The 17376-nt window shown below is 34.9% G+C and overlaps 2 protein-coding genes across 4 annotated transcripts in view; one reads left to right on the top strand and one right to left on the bottom strand.

The window, feature by feature from the left end:
• Positions 1-17376, bottom strand: part of LOC136026655 (small ribosomal subunit protein uS9m-like) — a 507124-nt gene that overhangs the window by 12563 nt on the left and 477185 nt on the right. The gene's annotated exons all lie outside the window — the stretch shown is intronic.
• Positions 8967-17376, top strand: part of LOC136026653 (DNA-directed RNA polymerase III subunit RPC5-like) — a 140953-nt gene continuing 132543 nt past the window's right edge. For all 3 annotated transcript variants that reach the window (XR_010617377.1, XM_065703390.1, XM_065703389.1), the window contains exons 1-2: positions 8967-9012; positions 15008-15106. Coding sequence is in view for 2 of the 3 variants with exons in the window: in XM_065703390.1 (XP_065559462.1) it covers positions 8989-9012; positions 15008-15106 (123 nt within the window). In the remaining variant the exon portion in view is untranslated. The remainder of the gene's footprint in view (positions 9013-15007; positions 15107-17376) is intronic.

A 17376-nucleotide genomic window follows, 5' to 3' on the forward strand; every position in this document is an offset into this window, starting at 1 on the left:
TTATGCTCCCATCTACAAAATGTGAATTGCGCATTTTTTTTTTCTTTCAAAAGAAAGTTCACAAATGCTTTTTTTTGCTTCTAGATGTTTTTCATCGAGTCGAAGAATGTTGACGAACTCGTGAACGAACTCATTCGAACAGAAATAAAAGTTCTAGTACTCTTCCTAAGTCTCCGAAAAGATTATGTCAAAGTAAAATGGCGTTTTCTTGCATATTGTTGCACCAAACTACTATTCTGACACAAAGGGGAAGAAACTGTTATCGATTTAGAAATTATTGAAAAACTATAAATTGAACTATTCTGTTTCAGAGGCAGTAATGCCACATGGTGGTGCGGCTTTTCCTGTAAAATAAACGGTTAATATTGAGAAATATTTTAAACTTCGTTTAACCAAGTTGATTCACTTGATGGTTGATAAATTAGGTTCAGTGATGGATAATTTTGCATCAGCTGTTATGGAGAAGTGCTGTTGAAGTCATTGCTTGGGGGGACATCAGATGCCTCAAAGAGTGCATTTTACACCTAGATTTTCTAAATTTACGTTAGCTCAAGAAATTGTAGAGGAACTCTGGGGAGAGGAGGTAGAAACCAATTTCTCTTCTGATCGACTAAGACTCTGTATACGTTCTATGGGGTTAAGCTCCCTTCCTATTGTAGAAAAATCTTCTTTTTTGTAACAAAAGATATTAAATTCATTTGCTTACTGGTACAAAAGGTGAAGAGGTGGAGGAGTATCTTGAGCATTATCAAGGGATTTCTCAGGAGGGGGCGGCAACTGTTGATGGGAGCTGTCTTGTGTCGACGTTTTAAATGGAGACATTGGGATTCGTGTTTGTTTTTATTTCTTAAACAGTAATATCGCAACCAACTGTACGTAAGGAGCAACTCGTGTTTGCAGTAACCAGAACTTGAGAAGGCTTTAATAGCAACATATACGTTAAAAAAAAAATCCACTTCTATGGTAATTCCAAAGTTGTAAAATTTGTTAAGTTTAAAGTTATCTAGCAAAAATTACAAGCCTGAGAAAATTTACTCAGTTTACAAAAACAGGGGGAAACACTTTCATTACTATGTTCTTTAATTTGCAAATTGAAATCAGTCTTAAATTATCTTAGATATTCTCCTGCAAGTAACTTTTTCAAATGCATTAAATGGCTTTAGTCACTTGTTACTACATAAAATAAATTAAGTAACAGAGAAATTATGTTAATCCTCAGTCAAGTTTGTACCCGTCCAATCTAGGACGCTACCAATCAATTTATAAGCATTGATTAAGAGCAAACAATGGGGCTTATGGGTGCCGCAACTCTCGCCATGTATTGGATTGATGTGGGCATGATTTGAAAAAGGAGAAACGATGAAGAAAACCAAGATTTTTTTTCAAATGAAATAAAGGAACGACATCATAACATAAAACAAGCAAAATTTAATTCGTTTATCAGGGGGGGGGGCTGTCCCTTCTTGACACTCTGCGCTAAAGTTTCACAGTGATTTAAACAATTCTTATCCCAGTTCAACGGCTTTTGTGTTTGAGAATTCGTTCTTAAAGAATATGAACAAAAAGTCAAATTTTGCATAAATACCGGGGATTTAGGAGGGGGCAACTCCCTTCATATACGTAATAATATCATTGTTTTAAGTTTTTATGTCATTCTTTACTTTTATTTTAAAAAAACATTGTTTCTTTATCTTTTTTTTTTTTTTTTTTTTTTTTTTTTTTTTTTTTTTTTTTTTTTTTTTTTTTTTTTTTTTTTTTTTTTTTTTGTTAATACTGCAGCCAATAGTGCTGCATAAGTAAAGAGGATATGGATTCAGTGTATTTTTTTTGTCTTATTCTTCGTCGTCGTGTTCCAACAGGTCACTTCATATTAAAGGAGTTGTAGAAACTTTGGAGGAGCCTCATTCGATTGGAAATGGAAAGTTTTAGTGGCCTTTTCATAGGTCAAAAGAGATTGAAGGGCAACCAAACCCCATTCCAAGCCTTTTTAGCTGTCCCACATATAAACCCTCCAAGACATCCGATCAGAACATCTACATAGCCATTTTGTTCATAACTATGCCTCTGGAAATGACATGGCCCCCTCAGCCCCTAGGCTAAGGGCTACAAATTATGCAAGTTCCCCATTGTTTATATACAGGTTGTATTATTAGAATTGTTCCTGAATCTCCAAAAAGGGCTAAGGGTATCAAGATGAAACTTTTTGGGTTGTTCAACTAGAGCTATATTAAACCAAAGACGAAAAGATGAAGAAATAAAATCAAATTATAATTAAAAGCTTAAAACAAAGAGAATTCATTTCAATAGATAAATGAGACCCAAAATGTACAGAACGTCCCACCGCAAAGCTACTATGGCTGCGAACACAGTGATAAAGAAAAAGACACATACACTAAAAATGGAAAATTGCGAATGGCTGCAAATCACTACCTACTCATATAAAACGAAACAGAGCCAAATGCCATGCGCAATACTTAACCCTTTAAACCTTACCATAGGACTTTAACCCTTGCCAGGTTTTAGATTAAATTTACGACCAGCTCCACTACCTATGTATGACACACAATTATCTAAGTTCCCTTTAAATTGCTGGTATTTCTTTGTTCGCAAGTTTATCGAAGTAATCTATTATGCTCCCCCCCCCCTAAAAAAAAATCCTGGATCCGCCTCGGAATGAAAGCTATAAAATTCTTTATAAATACAAAAAAAAAAAATACGCGAGCTGCAGTAATTTATGATTACTAACGACAAAAAAACGAACATATTCTTGATTCCTATTCCTAAGCCTTAACAACTAAAAAAAATGGCAACACAGCAATTACTTGAGAAATAATTTCAGCTAAAGAGAATAAACATAGTTATTAAAAACAAAAATTTTTAACTGATTGGCTGTATCGAATTCCCCCCCCCCCCCCAAAAAAAATGGTCCTTGAATTTTTTTTCATTTGTGATAGGCTTAAAACTTACAGGGCCAGATTGTATGGATGGCTATATGTATATGTGACATCTGAAACTGATCCCAAAGAATTTGTTGTTTTATGATTGGTTTAAATTTACAGGGTACGCAGACTGAGAAAATGAAGCCTCAATGAAGTCAAAAATATAAAAAAAAATTACGGCATTGATTTGCGACTTTTGAAATGTGCCTAAGTTTCCTTTGTCTGATTGGCTTGTAAGTTGATGGGTATTTAAATTGGGCAAAATAAGAGTAAAAGAAGAAAATATGAAAAAATAATTAGTTTGTATCGATTCATAATAACCAACACGAGTCAAACAATTGTTTTATCAGATGCCCATGAAATTGTCAATTGACTGGATTAAGGGGATTTAAATGGGAACAGCAATCTTGGGAAGAAAAAATACTGGTTGCATCGCTTCGTAGTGTGAAAATATTTATAGTATTTCGCTGGTCAGCTTAAAAATTTTAGGGCATGTTGGCAGGGCCAAAAAAACTTTCATTAATACAAAAATGAAGAGAAAAAGTCTGGCTGCGTTGATTTCTGGCGTTTTTTTTTTTATTTATGACTCCTTTTTGTCAAGGCAATAAAACACAACTCTAACTTTTAAATACCCTTGACAGGTATTTATTAAAAAAAGAAGGTCATAGCAAAATCGAACACCTAAAGAATATTTAGTTAAAGTAATAGATTCATATACGATTATATTCAAGGGTTTCTACTGGATAGTGGATAAGATTGCTTTAGGCCTATAGGAGCAAAAAATATGTAGATTCTCAATTCTTATAAATAAGGATCCTCCTCCTTATCCACCTAGAATTTGGGGTGGATCGGCTTCTTGTGGATCAAAAATTATTCATCCACATGTTGGGTGTATTTTAACACTTTTTCATCAGTTATGATAAAAGGGGGAAGTTTGAGAAATGTCAAATTTTCTGAGATCCATCTAGTGCAGTATATGTTTCTTCAGCAATTTTCAGAAACCTTTCATGAACTTTTGAAATGACAAGGCTAAAATATCAAACAAGTTCCATCAAACTCATCATTATTATGACCCTTATTAATGGTTATAATGAGCTGGTCTTTTCACAGCATAGGGTATTCAACACTTTTGATTATTGAATCAAAAACAGCTAAGAAGGCTCAATTTGGATAAATAAAAGAAAGTTTGCAGAGTCCCCATCTTAAAAAAATGAAAACACATCATTGGTGTAAACATATAGTATTGTTTGCAGCTAATGGGATAAATGAATAAAAAAAATTTTTTACTTAATTAAGTCCGATCTGTCCATAGAAGTCTTTTTGGTGCCTCTTTTTTCACCATTCTATTGGTGCAACTCCCACGTGCACTTCTGTCAAAAATGCACTTCTGTCGGTCGGAGAAGCACCAGTAGGCTAAGCGGCGAGGAGTTGTTCATCCATCTCTTTGGGAGGCACCCTCTAGGTTGAGAACCATGTACCCGGCCTTCAAAGGCTCTCCTCGGGAGACGACTGCTATCTATACGTTGTATGTGCCCTAGCCATCTAAACTGCTGCGGTTTTATTCTGTCGAGGATGTTTAGTTTGACGTCGAGCTTACGGGAAAACTTGATGATGGATTACGATCTATCGTGATACGTGATACCGACAATACGTCACAATGATTTTGTTTCGAAGGTAACAAGACGATACATGTCATCTGTTGTTAGCGTCCAGGACTCACAGGCATAAATGGTATTAGGAAATATAAGCGAGTTAAATAGACTCACTTTAAGCGTTGTTGAATAATTCTTGCTCCTCTAGATGGATATAAGACTTTTAAAGTTGGAAATAGCAAGTGCCAGAGATCTCTTAATGTCTTTGGAGTGATTATTGTCGGAGATGAGTAGGCTACCAAGGTAGGTAAATTAACTTACCTACTATTTGCTATAATATTCAATTTGGATTCTGGAGTTTACCTGATAATCCAGTTGACGTAAGCAGTGCACGGTCATAGTTTTCGAGGTGTTGGTGGTCATCTCAAAAACGCTGGTTGTCATCTAGGCAGTTTCATTCCAGGATTGAAGATCACGAAGAGGCTCAAAACTACGGCTATATCGTCACCATAAGTAAGTTTGTCTATCATTACCACTCATATGAGGGCACCAGATGGGATATCAGTTACTCTAAGCACTGCAGTTAAAAATAGATTGAAGAGCTCCCGTAATAGCAAGAAACCTTTTAGAACGCCGGTTGATGTTTTAAAGCTTTTGGTAAGGCCTTCTCCAGTCATGACACTACTTCTAAACTTTGTGTACATGTTCTTTATGAAGAAGACTAAATTATGTGGAATTCTAAAGTGAAGAAGATAGGCCCATAGGTCTTCTCTCCAAACGAGGCCTGTTTGAAATCTATGAAGAGCTGGTAGATACTGTGGTGTCGTTCAAGATATTTTTCCAGGGACTGTGAAAATCTGATCGAGCGTTACTTATTTGGTTTGAAACCCACATGGTATTCTGGGATGACGGCTGAACCTATGGCTCGGATTCACCCTAACATGACATGTGTCATTATTTGTACAGGACGGCCAGTCAGTCTGATGGGTTGGTAGTTGTAACAGACTGACTACCGTGGTTTCACACCATAGTTTAGCGTAGTGACTTACTTCCAAGGCAGCTGTGGCGATTTTATGATTCAGATCAAATTCAAAATTCACTATCACACGTTAAGGCTGTATTCTATGACGGTCAGCAGCTTTTTTGATTTTCATATCTCTGATAGCTTCTTAAATATTAGAGTGAAGGGAGATGAGGCTTGGGTCGGTAGCGATTACGGGGAAACGGGATAGGAGAGCTAGGTCAGGGAGGATGGTTAAACTTAGTTTTTTTCTCAAACTGCTCTTTCCATCCACATTGGGTTCTATTTTAAATTGTATATTCCTTGAAGGGCTTGCTCCTTCAAGGAGGGAGCAAGCGCTATGGTCCTTCTTTCTAGCCAGTTCCCATACTCATCTATACTTGAATTGTGGATCTTCATTCTTAAAAGCCGTTTCATGCTGCTCACATTTTTCTTTAACAAAGACACGGCGAGCACTGCATATTGCTTTCTCTATAGCTCTTTTTAGTTGCTTGTATTGCTCTTTGTTTTCTTTTTCAAGCTTGTTGGTGTGTTGTTGACATTAGCCTGTTGTTGGCTTTGGTGGCTTTTCGTCACATAGGTGAATGATCTCTTCTGTGATCTAAGGCTTCTGGTTATCTTTCTGGACACTTAGCGTGGAGAGAGTGACATCGCGAACCATTTGCGTGATGCTAGTTAACAGGTTGTCAATGTCACTCTTATGCAGAGGTAGCGGGGAGTTTGAATTGAGATCCGAGATCTTTTCCGATAGAGCAGCTATGTAGGCTCTTTGAGTTGCTTTGTCATTCAGAAGATCTACTCGAAATTTGTCAAAGTCACCACCAGTATATTATAGTATTTTTGAACCCTAGTGCCGTAAAAATTCAACGTTTTACTGTCCTCTACTGTTTTATTAGGTCTACCAGGTATAAAATCGGTTTAGTAGGGTTTTTGGAAATAAAATTTAATAAAAACTTCGCAACGTAACTTGATGTTATTATCCCGTGAAAAACTAGATGGAAGTGGATTTTTTTTAAATAGGATCCTCTTGTGTTTCGTGTATTTTTATATTAGAGAGCTCTTCAACACCAAAATAGTTTATTGTAACCTTCGTTCTTCAAGACTATGTTGATGATGTGTACAAAAAGAAAGCGGAGTTTTTAAAGCATAAAAACAAGATTTTTGTAGCATGCGCTATTTTTAACATTACCAATTTCATTAAGCGGCTGTAGTTCAAACGGACAAACACACTATCAGATTTATCATGTGTTCTGTGATGGTGCAGAGGGTTTAGGGGCGGATCCAGGATTTTCTTTAGGGGGGGGGGCGCATAATAGGTTGCTTTGATAAACTTTGCGAACAAAGAAATACCCGCAATTAAAAGGGAACCTTGGAAATTATGTGTTGTAGGTAGGTAGTGGAAATGGTCGTAAATTTAATTTAAAATCTGGTGATGGTTTAAGTTATAACAAATCCATTGAAATTAAAATGGTATAAAAATATTAATAAAAAAAAATAATAATTTATAAAAACCACCCCGCCGTAAAAAAAAATAAGAAGCTGTTCACCATCTATGGAAAAAATATGATATTTAATATTTTCTGCATAATTTTTAGCATTTGCACTTTTGACCACTATAGCGAGTGAGTTAAGCTTTTTATTATTCTTGTTATATACAGCTGTGGTATATATAGCAGTTTAGACAATCTTATGGACAAATATATGCAACCCCTATACAAAAACATCACTATATTTTGTGACTGGTTGGTATTGAGAAGGTGAGAAATTCTAAATTAATGCTGCAGTTGCATTCTGTTTCCGTGGTTATCTCAAGTTGTGTGAATTTCCTCTTTTTACTTTTATCTATTTTTAAATGTTTAAAAAAAAGCCAATGTAATTCCACTGATTCAAACTGAGAATTCAGAGACCCATCTATACCAGCAAGATAAAAAATAATAAAATAAAAACATAATTATTTGCCTTCTTTTATAAATAATTTTTTGAAAATCTATCCTTCTTAAAAGATTACTCCAACCTTTGAAGGGGTATTTTGTCTCATATACTAAGTTTTAAGTATATAGTCAGACAAAATTTTATTAAAGTTTAAAGAGTATGATCTATATTTTAATGTTTCAGGATGAACAGATGTGATTTGTCATATAATGTAGAGCTTTATTTAGATAAAAATAGGCCGTAAAGCGGCCACCATTTGCTAATCAAAATCCAAAACTTAAATTAATAATATTTGCACTTCTCATGCATTTACTTCCTATTATACAAATCCCCTAAAAAAACAATTTTATCAAAACCACCCTGCTTCGCAAAAAAGCAAACCCAAAGAACCAAAACAGACCGCCAAAAAAAGTAAGTAGCAATGTTTTGGCAATGAATAGAATTAAATATTTTGTTTTTCAGCCCAGTTGTGACAGCACAACCTGAAATATTATTTTGACAGCCTAAAGAAGTTAGGATTTAAAATTTTCCCTCCTTGTTATTACGAAATAAAGAGTTTTGCCTTCCAGCTGACTTTTGTGGTTAAACGGACAGATTCCCTTGATAAACTTAAATTTAAGAGTATGCGTCATTAGTAAAACCTAACAGAGACTACGAAGTAACTAAAAAATTGTTTCAAACTTGTCTGCAAAAAGAAACAGTCTTAATAATTAAAAACCTATTAAAAACTAAACCATTAAAAACCAATTACAAAAAAAACTAAGTTTCTTCCAAACCCAAACTAGAGTGAGATGATCCAACCGAAATTCCACCACTACGTTGGGGGGGGGGGGCTGCTCTGAATCCTCCACTGAGTGGGTTTAACTTTAGATTGGCAATATGGGACCCAGAGATCGCACACGGCTCTAACAACTACAGGGTCGACACAGAGACCTCATTTGTCAAGAAGCGTCGTTATTCCAGTTACTTGCTTACTTAGATCTATAGTGACTTTGTCATTTACATAAAAGAACCATTTGTTTAATATAACCTGTGAGGAACCTGAAATCGTTTCAACAGTGCTTGTCACTATGACTCTAAAGTCTGAAGGGAAACTTGACTTGTTTTTTCGTCTCCAAAACTGCTCTTTAATCCGTAAAACACAAGGTGGGAGCGGAATGGCTTGTCACTCAACTGGGCTGTTATTATTTTACTGATTATGCTCCCGGAATAAACTCCAGAAAGATGGGCAATAGTTTTGCCCAATTGGGATCTTTGATTCAATAATCCAAATATATTGATTCTTCAAGATAAAGAAGATGAATTGAAACATAATAACTCATTAGAAATCTAAAGCAAGCTGTTCCGGATTGATACTATTTAGCCTACTTTTGTTGCTGATCTTAATCCTTGGTTGGCTATGCTTTCGTGCCAAATTTCGGCTCTATTCGAAACGATACTAACTATCATTCTGAGTCCTTAGGTGGCAGCAAAAGGTTCGAGTTGTAATTTAAATTAGTGAAACATGGATCTGAAGGAAGGAACCAAAGTAAAAATTTAAATATTAGTCCTTACATAATTGTGGTTTATACATTGACTTTTGGGTATCTAAGAAGTTGTTGAATACTCTTATAAAAAACTGAAGGTAAAATTTTAGTTAATTGACTTCTTGCTATCTCAGAAAGGGTTTAGGTTAGGAAAATGAAACTTTCAGGGATAAACCTACAGACTAAGGTATGTCACGGGAAGGTATTTTGAAGCAACTACCTCCACTGCTTCTCCCTCTTGAAGGCCCTGACCTTTGATGACCTTTAAAAATATGTGTGTTATAAAAGTGAAACCTTGCAAAATAGATCTTCTGCTTAATTAAAGTACAACAAAATTGTTTTCAGCTTCATAACTTTGCTTAACTCCATTTTATAAGGTTTTAAAGAATGCAAATACATTTCCTAAATTTTGAAGAAAAAAAACATTGATATAGCTCAAAATTCTACTCAAATAACAGGAATTGCATTTTCAGAACTAAAGACAGAGAAAAAGCAACTAGTAACTGAAAATTAAGGTAAAATGTTGTTTTGTCAAAATTTCAATAGGTATAGGACCTGTCATGTAGGCAAATTTCACGACCCTCTAGAGGGAGAAGGAGTGGAGGTAGGTACTTCAAAATACCTTCCCGGGACATAGCCTACTTTAGCATATAGACCCATCCCTGGAAGTTTCATTTTCCTAACCTAAACCCTTTCTGAGATAGCAAGAAGTCAATTAACTAGAATTTTACCAAACTGAATTTTGTCTAGGCATAGGCTTGGTTCTGGTTTTCTTGGACTATAGTCAATGTAGTTCTTGGGATTGTAAGTGGATTCTTTACAAAGATTGTAATTCCATTTAAAATCTATTTATCTGCATCTTCCCTATTTCCAAGGCTTTGAAATTTGCCCAGTCTATAAAATAAGTTTGAGTTGCCTTTTGTTTAATTTTAAGTTTACAAAATTAACTTTGCTGGTTTGAATAACCTAGGAGTTCCAGGAAAATTATGATAAAATTATAGTTTAGCTACTTTTTGTTATCTTGGAAAGGGGTTTTGTTAAGAAAAGGAACCTTACAAGAATGAATCTATGGCCAAAAATGGGCCTACTCTGGGAAGGTATTGCTAAGCTTCCATATTAGCCCTCTTCTGATTTCTAAGTAGCCTACTAGAAAGTTGCCTACTTAACATGTCTATACCTATTAAAATTTTGACAAAACAACATTTTACTTCAACTTTCAGTTATCAATTTCTTTTTCTCTAGTTTTAGCCTGGTTCTGAAGATACAATGCCTATTATTTGAGCTGAATTTTAGCTATAGTGATAGTTTTTTTTTTTCAAAATTTAGGAAATGTATTTGCAGATCTTTGAAACTATATAAATTAGGATTGAGCAAAGTTGTGAAGGTGAAAACTGTTTCCTTATACTTCATTGAAGCAGAAGATCTGTTTTGAAAAATTTATTTTCATAATACAAGGATTTATAAAGGTGATGAAAGGTCACTGCCCTCTAAAGGACAGAGATTTCATATCCTTTACTATTCTGTTTTCATAATATGGTTAATCAATTCTTACACTAATCTGACTTGTAGACAAAGACCAGACAACACTTTTCTGCCACTATAGGATAACTTTAACAGTGTTTGACTTACCCCAACAGACAAATTTTATAAATAGTGTATTCTTAGTGCATAAACCATTGGATGTAAATGATTGGCTATATTGAAAGAACAAGAGCTAAGAGCTCATATGGCACTTGACAAGGGCTCATATGACATGAGCTCTAGCAAAATTTTAAGAATCAACAGATTGATTTAAAAGGGAAATCAGAGGCTTAATGCTGGTTGGGATTTAAAATTAGAGCTCTGAGACTCAAGGTCCTTCTAAATATCAAAATTCATTAAGATCTGATCACCCACTTGTAAGTTAAAAATGGCTCATTATTTCTAATTTTTCCTTTTCCTTCACCTCCCAGATGGTTGAATTGTGGAAAACAACTTTATCAAGTCAATTTTTGCAGGTCCCTGACACACCCAACAATTTTCATTCTCCTAACACATCCAGAAGCACCAAACTCACCAAAGCACTGACCCCCCATAACTCCCCCAAAGAGAGCAGATCCAGTCTGGTTATGACAATCATGTATCTACAACATTTGCTTATTCTACTCACCAAGTTTCATTCCAACTCTCCACTCTAAACATTTTCCAAGATTTCTGGTTTTCCCCTCCAACTCCCCCTAATATCACCACGTCTGGTCAGGATTCAAAATAAGAGCTCTTAGATGTGAGCTCCTTCTAAAAATCTAGTCACCCATTCTTAAGTTAAAAATACCTCAATTTTTCCAAATTAACATCCCCCCCCCTCAACTCCCCTGAAGAGAGCAGCTTCAGTGTAGTTATGCTAATTATGTATTTTGTGCATGCTTGTGCTTATTCATCCCACCAAGTTTCATCTCAATCTCTTCACTCTAAGCATTTTACAAAATTTCCTGTTTCCCCCTCCAACTCCCCAAATATCACTGGATACAGTCAGGTATAAGAGCTCCGAGGCACAAGGTCCTTCTAAATATCAAATTTTATTAAGATCCAATCACCCATTTGTAAGTTGACAAGGCTCAGGCAATGAAGAACATAAGCTTAACCTTTCCTTGTCTTTGAAATCTAGATGCCTTCCTATGTGCCAACCCTTTTTGTCAGGTCACTCAAATCTTTATTTACTCTTATTATAAGGAATAATTTTGTTCAATTTCACTTTGCAACTTTTTTTCTCCTTTGCAGAGGAATTATTTTCCTTTTTTTGTGGGAATTTGTGGGTCATGGCAAATTTGTTCTTTGTTAGTTTTTCAATGAAAATAAAAAGGCATTTTTCAATGAAGATACCCAAAACACGTGTTTCTAAAATGTAGGAATATAAAAAATATTCAATTGATGCCACTGTCCCTTTGTGTTTTTCTTCCATCTCCAGCAGTTTCCTTTCAATATTATCACTTCTACCTCTTTTGCAATTTTTTTTATTCCTGAAGCTGATAGCAGACCAGCTTACATGATTAATTCAAGAAGAAACTCTTTGGAAAATTTTGATTGGTTGTCAAATAACACCTACTATTTAAAACATTTACAAATAAAAAAATAGAGAGAAGAAGAGTGTGACTGGAATGTAGACATCCATGTAGTATGCCAACAAGAAACATATGATCAAGCTGAAGAAAAGAAGTTGCAAGATAGGTTTGAGGGATGTATTTTCTCAACTTAAACAGGTTGTTTAGATTCCTGGCAGTCTTAACTTTTTGAGTACTAATGTGCTAATGTCCCATGTGACAAATATACCACACAAAAACCTACAAGAGCTGTAGAAATTCTAAAAAAACACAAGCTCTCTGAAGTAAAATAAAAAAAATTCTTTAGTGAAACTTGATCAAATGCTACCATAGATAATGTACTGTTGTCATCTAATGTAACTGAGTCATCATTGGATTTTGACTGGAATCTGGGTTTACCAACCAAAGTGGGTTACACACACAATAGCATAATTTTGGAATGCACATTGTGCTCAGTATAAACCCTTATGGGACTCAAGATTAAACTTCAAAATCATTTAGAGGACTCTTGCCAATAAAAATCATCATTTTCTAGGATACAAATGGAACTAAGAGTTTGCAATTCCTGATACTCCAAGGTGGCAAAGATTTCCTAAAACAAGGTCATATATATTAAGGAGTCAAAATGTATGCTCAGTCATGTGACCAACACAAAACTCAAACTAGAATTCATAAAGGAACTGTTGTGCATCAATGTAGTTTTTGAGTCTTTATAGTATGGCCTTTTCAAAATCTCTATGAATACTGGCAGGGTAGGGGTTAGCCTATAAATTTAAGGATTGCATCTGGAGCCACCTTTCAAAGAACTATTATCCTTGTACTTTTAAGAGCTTCCGAAAAATTCCAACATCAAAAGAAGCACAAACAAATTCAGTTAAGAGTAAAAGAATTGCAGGTGATATTAAAAAAAAAAAACTCTAAAAAAATTCAATCAGACCTTGCTGAGCAAGTAATTGATTTAAGTAGGCTCCTTTTACTATTATACTTATCCAGGCAACAGACTTGGAATGAAGCTTTTCAGTTTTTTCAAAGACAATTTTTTCTTCTCAAGCTCTTGAGCAAACCTTCCAAGGGTTTAAATATTCAGGTTTTTCATTGATCTTGTGAAGATGAGGGTTGCAAGTTTGGAGCATTGTAGTTTTCACTGAATCATAAAATAAATTAAAATATGTGTTAAAATCTGACTCGGAGTCAATCACATCCTGCACTTATTCAGTCAGAGGTAATTCTAACTGTAGCAGATTCTTTTCAGAAAAACAATAATTAGTCTTCTTTCACCATGGAGTTCTTCCTGAAAAAGGTTCAAAAAGGGCTATTTCCAAAAAAATTGGATAGTGATTTGAAATTTCACTTAGCAGAGGCTTAGTAAAGAAGACAGAATGTTGTCAATTAGAGTGTCTGTTCTACTAATTGCTCTAGTAGCTTTAAACATCACTAGCAGCATACCATAAAGAAGCATTACAGCAAGAAAATCTATTAACAGAGGAAAATTACCCAAAAGATTTAAATTGCCATTACCAATGACAACCATGTCACATGGCTGGTTTCACACCAGCCATTTATTTTTTCATCCAGCCAGATTATTTTGCTGAGATTATTTAAGAAATCTGAAATAGAACTGAGCATGGCAAACTTCCCCAATAGCCTAACTAACTTTTTTCCTGGGACTAAAGTTTCAATATACAGTGACTCAAAAACTCCTTCCACATCCCACAAAACGACTCCACAAATGAAATATGGAAAATTTTTAGACACATTAAGAGCAAGATTTCCCTTTCATATCTGAGCCTAGTATGTTCTATATAACCAGACATTTACTGATTTTAATGTACTTATATTGAGAAAGCTCAAAAGTTAAATAAAAGGTGTTTTTTTTTAGCATAAGCAGTGCCATTTTTGGGCCAAAATAGGGCCCTTAAGTATTAAAAGTTTCACAGACCCTGAAAAATCTCAAAATGACACCAAAAGTACTATTCTGGCGGCTCTATGCTGTCTGTTGAAGGCCAGGTATTTAGGATCTGTTTCTTTTACTTAAACAATGAAATATAGCACAATAGGGGTATTGAAGGATATTGATATTTTGTTATCATGGGATAAGTCAACTATTCCTGCTCATAGTCTACATTGGACTTCCCCAAGTTCAGCTTTTCAGGGCTAAGTCCTACACCCCCCCCCCCTTTTCTCTTCAGTACATATTCTTCACTTATTGCACCTATTTGCCAGCTATGTTTGGAAAAAAGGTGAACAAAAACTTGTTTTCTCTGACATTTCTTGACAAATCATTAAATTTCTTGTGGAAGCTCAAACAAGGTTCTCTCAAAAGAGGAAATCAAGGCTTTATTGTACCAACTGGAGCCAAAGTATAGTAGAGGACAGTTTCTATCTAATTTTTAGCAGTACATCACTAATCCTTGGTTCATCCTTTCTTATGCATGTGCATAACTATTAGCCTAGTACCTTTTGGTTCAACTATATTTTGATAAAATTTGTGTCTGAAAAGGTGTGGAATATAAATGCTCCTCTTCCTGTTTTGATTTCTCTGGTGGTAATTTTCTACACCCTCCCACCAGGATGTACCCTTTGTGGATATATATATATATATATATATATATATATATATATATATATATATATATATATATATATATAATTGTAATTATACATAAAAGTTGCTTAAACTCTTTGAACAAGAGACAACATAAATTTAGGTGGCTGCTTTTGTATTTTAGCTCTTTGAAGGAGATATGGCATAACATAAAATTAGTAGGCCAACAAATTAGCCGAAGTGGATGAAGAGCTGTCCATTTGAATACGCCATCTGGCTTTTTGATCTAATATGGTTCGAATTTAAATGCCTTGTAGTTTTAACACTTTTGAATTATGAAACAAAAATTGTGTAGAGTAATTTTTTCTATTCCAGATACCTATTTATATCACTCCTCAAGATGGTGACCAAGTTAAAGTTTTCAACTATCTCATGAAGAATGCAAAAGTCACAAAGTCTTTGCCTATATCTAAGGTAGTCATTATTTTTTTCAATGAATTTTTCTTTCCGTTTTTACTTTGTAGATTGTAGATATGATAATAATAATAATAATTTATTTGAGCCCTCTATAAATAAAAAAATGTATTTAGAGAAGTATGGGAAAGAAATATAGATAATAAAAACACTTGTCATCACAAACACGAAAAAACACACTAACAATGACTCACAAACGATTAATACACCCCAAAGGAAAATCCACAAGTGACTCAGATGGCTGTCTGAATCTGCCTTCTAAAACATGCATCTTATCACATATCTAAAAAACTCCATAACATTTCGAAGTTTAACTATTAAAGGATCAAATAGGAACACAAAGAAAATACTTACAAAATTTCAAAAAGACAGACCAAATTTGTTGACGTTCTGATGAGGTAAAAAAAACGTCCATAATGACAACAGAAAAAATACATAGGAAGCAAAAAACGAGTTATAAAGCCAACCAAGTTTTTTTTTTGTCAAATTGACCTTTAATTCTAGAGAAATGTCCATAGGACTTTCTCAACTTCTCTCTCAACGCATTTATTGTTAGTGAACTTGTTGCTCAAATCAAGGTCCCGAATTTAAGTTCAAGGTACTTGAGAAACACTGGCAAAAGTTCTATCAGGGGCAATCTGAATTTTTGAATTGGGAGGGTGATGACAACCGAAAGCGAGAAATTCAGTTTTAGCAGAAGCAACTGACAGCCCGATGTCAGACAACCCGGAATAAAGGCTGCTCACAGCAGCCTGCAGTGATTGCATATGATCAGACAGCAGAAGAATGTCATCTACATACAAAAGGTGACTTGCATCAATAGATGGCTCGATAAGAAAATGCAGCATTCTGTGAGTTGCACCACAGATGGCATTGTTAAATATTGTAGGACTTAACACTAATCCCTGTTTTGCTCCACGATGCACATAAATTTGAATACTATAAATATTTTTGACGTGGACATTTATAGAAGAGTTTTGATACCATTGTCACAGGGAAGCACAAACGAGTGGGTTTACCCCACTCCTCAAAATTGCTAAGATAGCTTTGGAGTGTTGGATTGAATCAGATACTCTAGGAATATCTATTGCACAAACATATAAAGTTTTCTTCATTCTTTCATATCTCCAAAATAGACACGAGAACTGCATGTGCATTCCCAACACCAAGACCCACACGAAAACCAAACTGATGATCTCCATGATCATCCCTATTTGAGATTTTTAAAAGAAGAATTTTTTCAGAGAATTTTGCAATAACTGAACAAACTGTATATGGACGAAAAGAGTCACAAGATTGAGCATCCTTATTCTTTTTTGGGATACACGTCACAATGTCCTTGCATAGTACAGTTGGTACGAATTGCTGCTTAATACAAGCAAACTCTCTGAAGTAAAGTAATGCCATATACTCAACTAGTTTTTAGTACATAAATCAAATGTTCAGGTTGAAGTCCGTCAAAACCAAGAGCTTTTTTTTAAGGAGACGAATCCGTGTAAAAACTGACGCGGGCTTGATAGAAAAAAAGATTTTGGCTATGATCTAGTTGAGAAAAATGGTAAAAGAGAATCTCTTGGAAAGTGGTGTCCAGTGGTGGGAGGCTATCAAAGAAAATAACAAGAAGAAGAATAACAAGAAGACGATGAAGGGAACTTTGATACTTTGCTCCATAGTAGCTGTGGATGATTTCGGATTTCACAAGACAAAATCGATACTTGCCTTCTCTTGAAGAGCAGTACAGCTCTCAGGTACTCTTTTTTAGTCAATTTAAGGATCTTAAAAATAAACCACATCTCGGACAATCACAATCCACCCAGATCTTAAACCAAAACTTGTGATGGTTCTTTGCAAGTTGTATTTCTAGGTCATTGCTCCAAGCCTTTTTCTGTGTACCAATCCTAATTCTCTCAGATGGTACTACTGCTGAGGTGGCTACTTTAATCGAATGAGTAATCACAGTAAGATATCAATCTAAATCAAGGCGGCTGCCCTTCAGCGTTGCAGAAAGAAGGTGAAAAGGAATTTTGATTTTAGACAGCATGGATCCAAAACACTTCAATATAGTGGTATATCATTATTATCCCAATGCATCTTCCAAAACCACTGAGGCTGTTAACTGATTTGTGGAATAAACAAATTCATACGAAACTTTAAATGTAAATGGTCTCTTGTTAACATATCATCAGATACATCAACAATGACACCCTGAAGTTCCAGAATATTTTAGATAACAAAATCAAGATCGGAAATGGTACCAGAATGGTGAACAG

The sequence above is a fragment of the Artemia franciscana genome, chromosome 4 (genome assembly GCF_032884065.1).
Source record: "Artemia franciscana chromosome 4, ASM3288406v1, whole genome shotgun sequence".
In the NCBI taxonomy this organism is placed as follows: Eukaryota; Metazoa; Arthropoda; class Branchiopoda; order Anostraca; family Artemiidae; genus Artemia; species Artemia franciscana.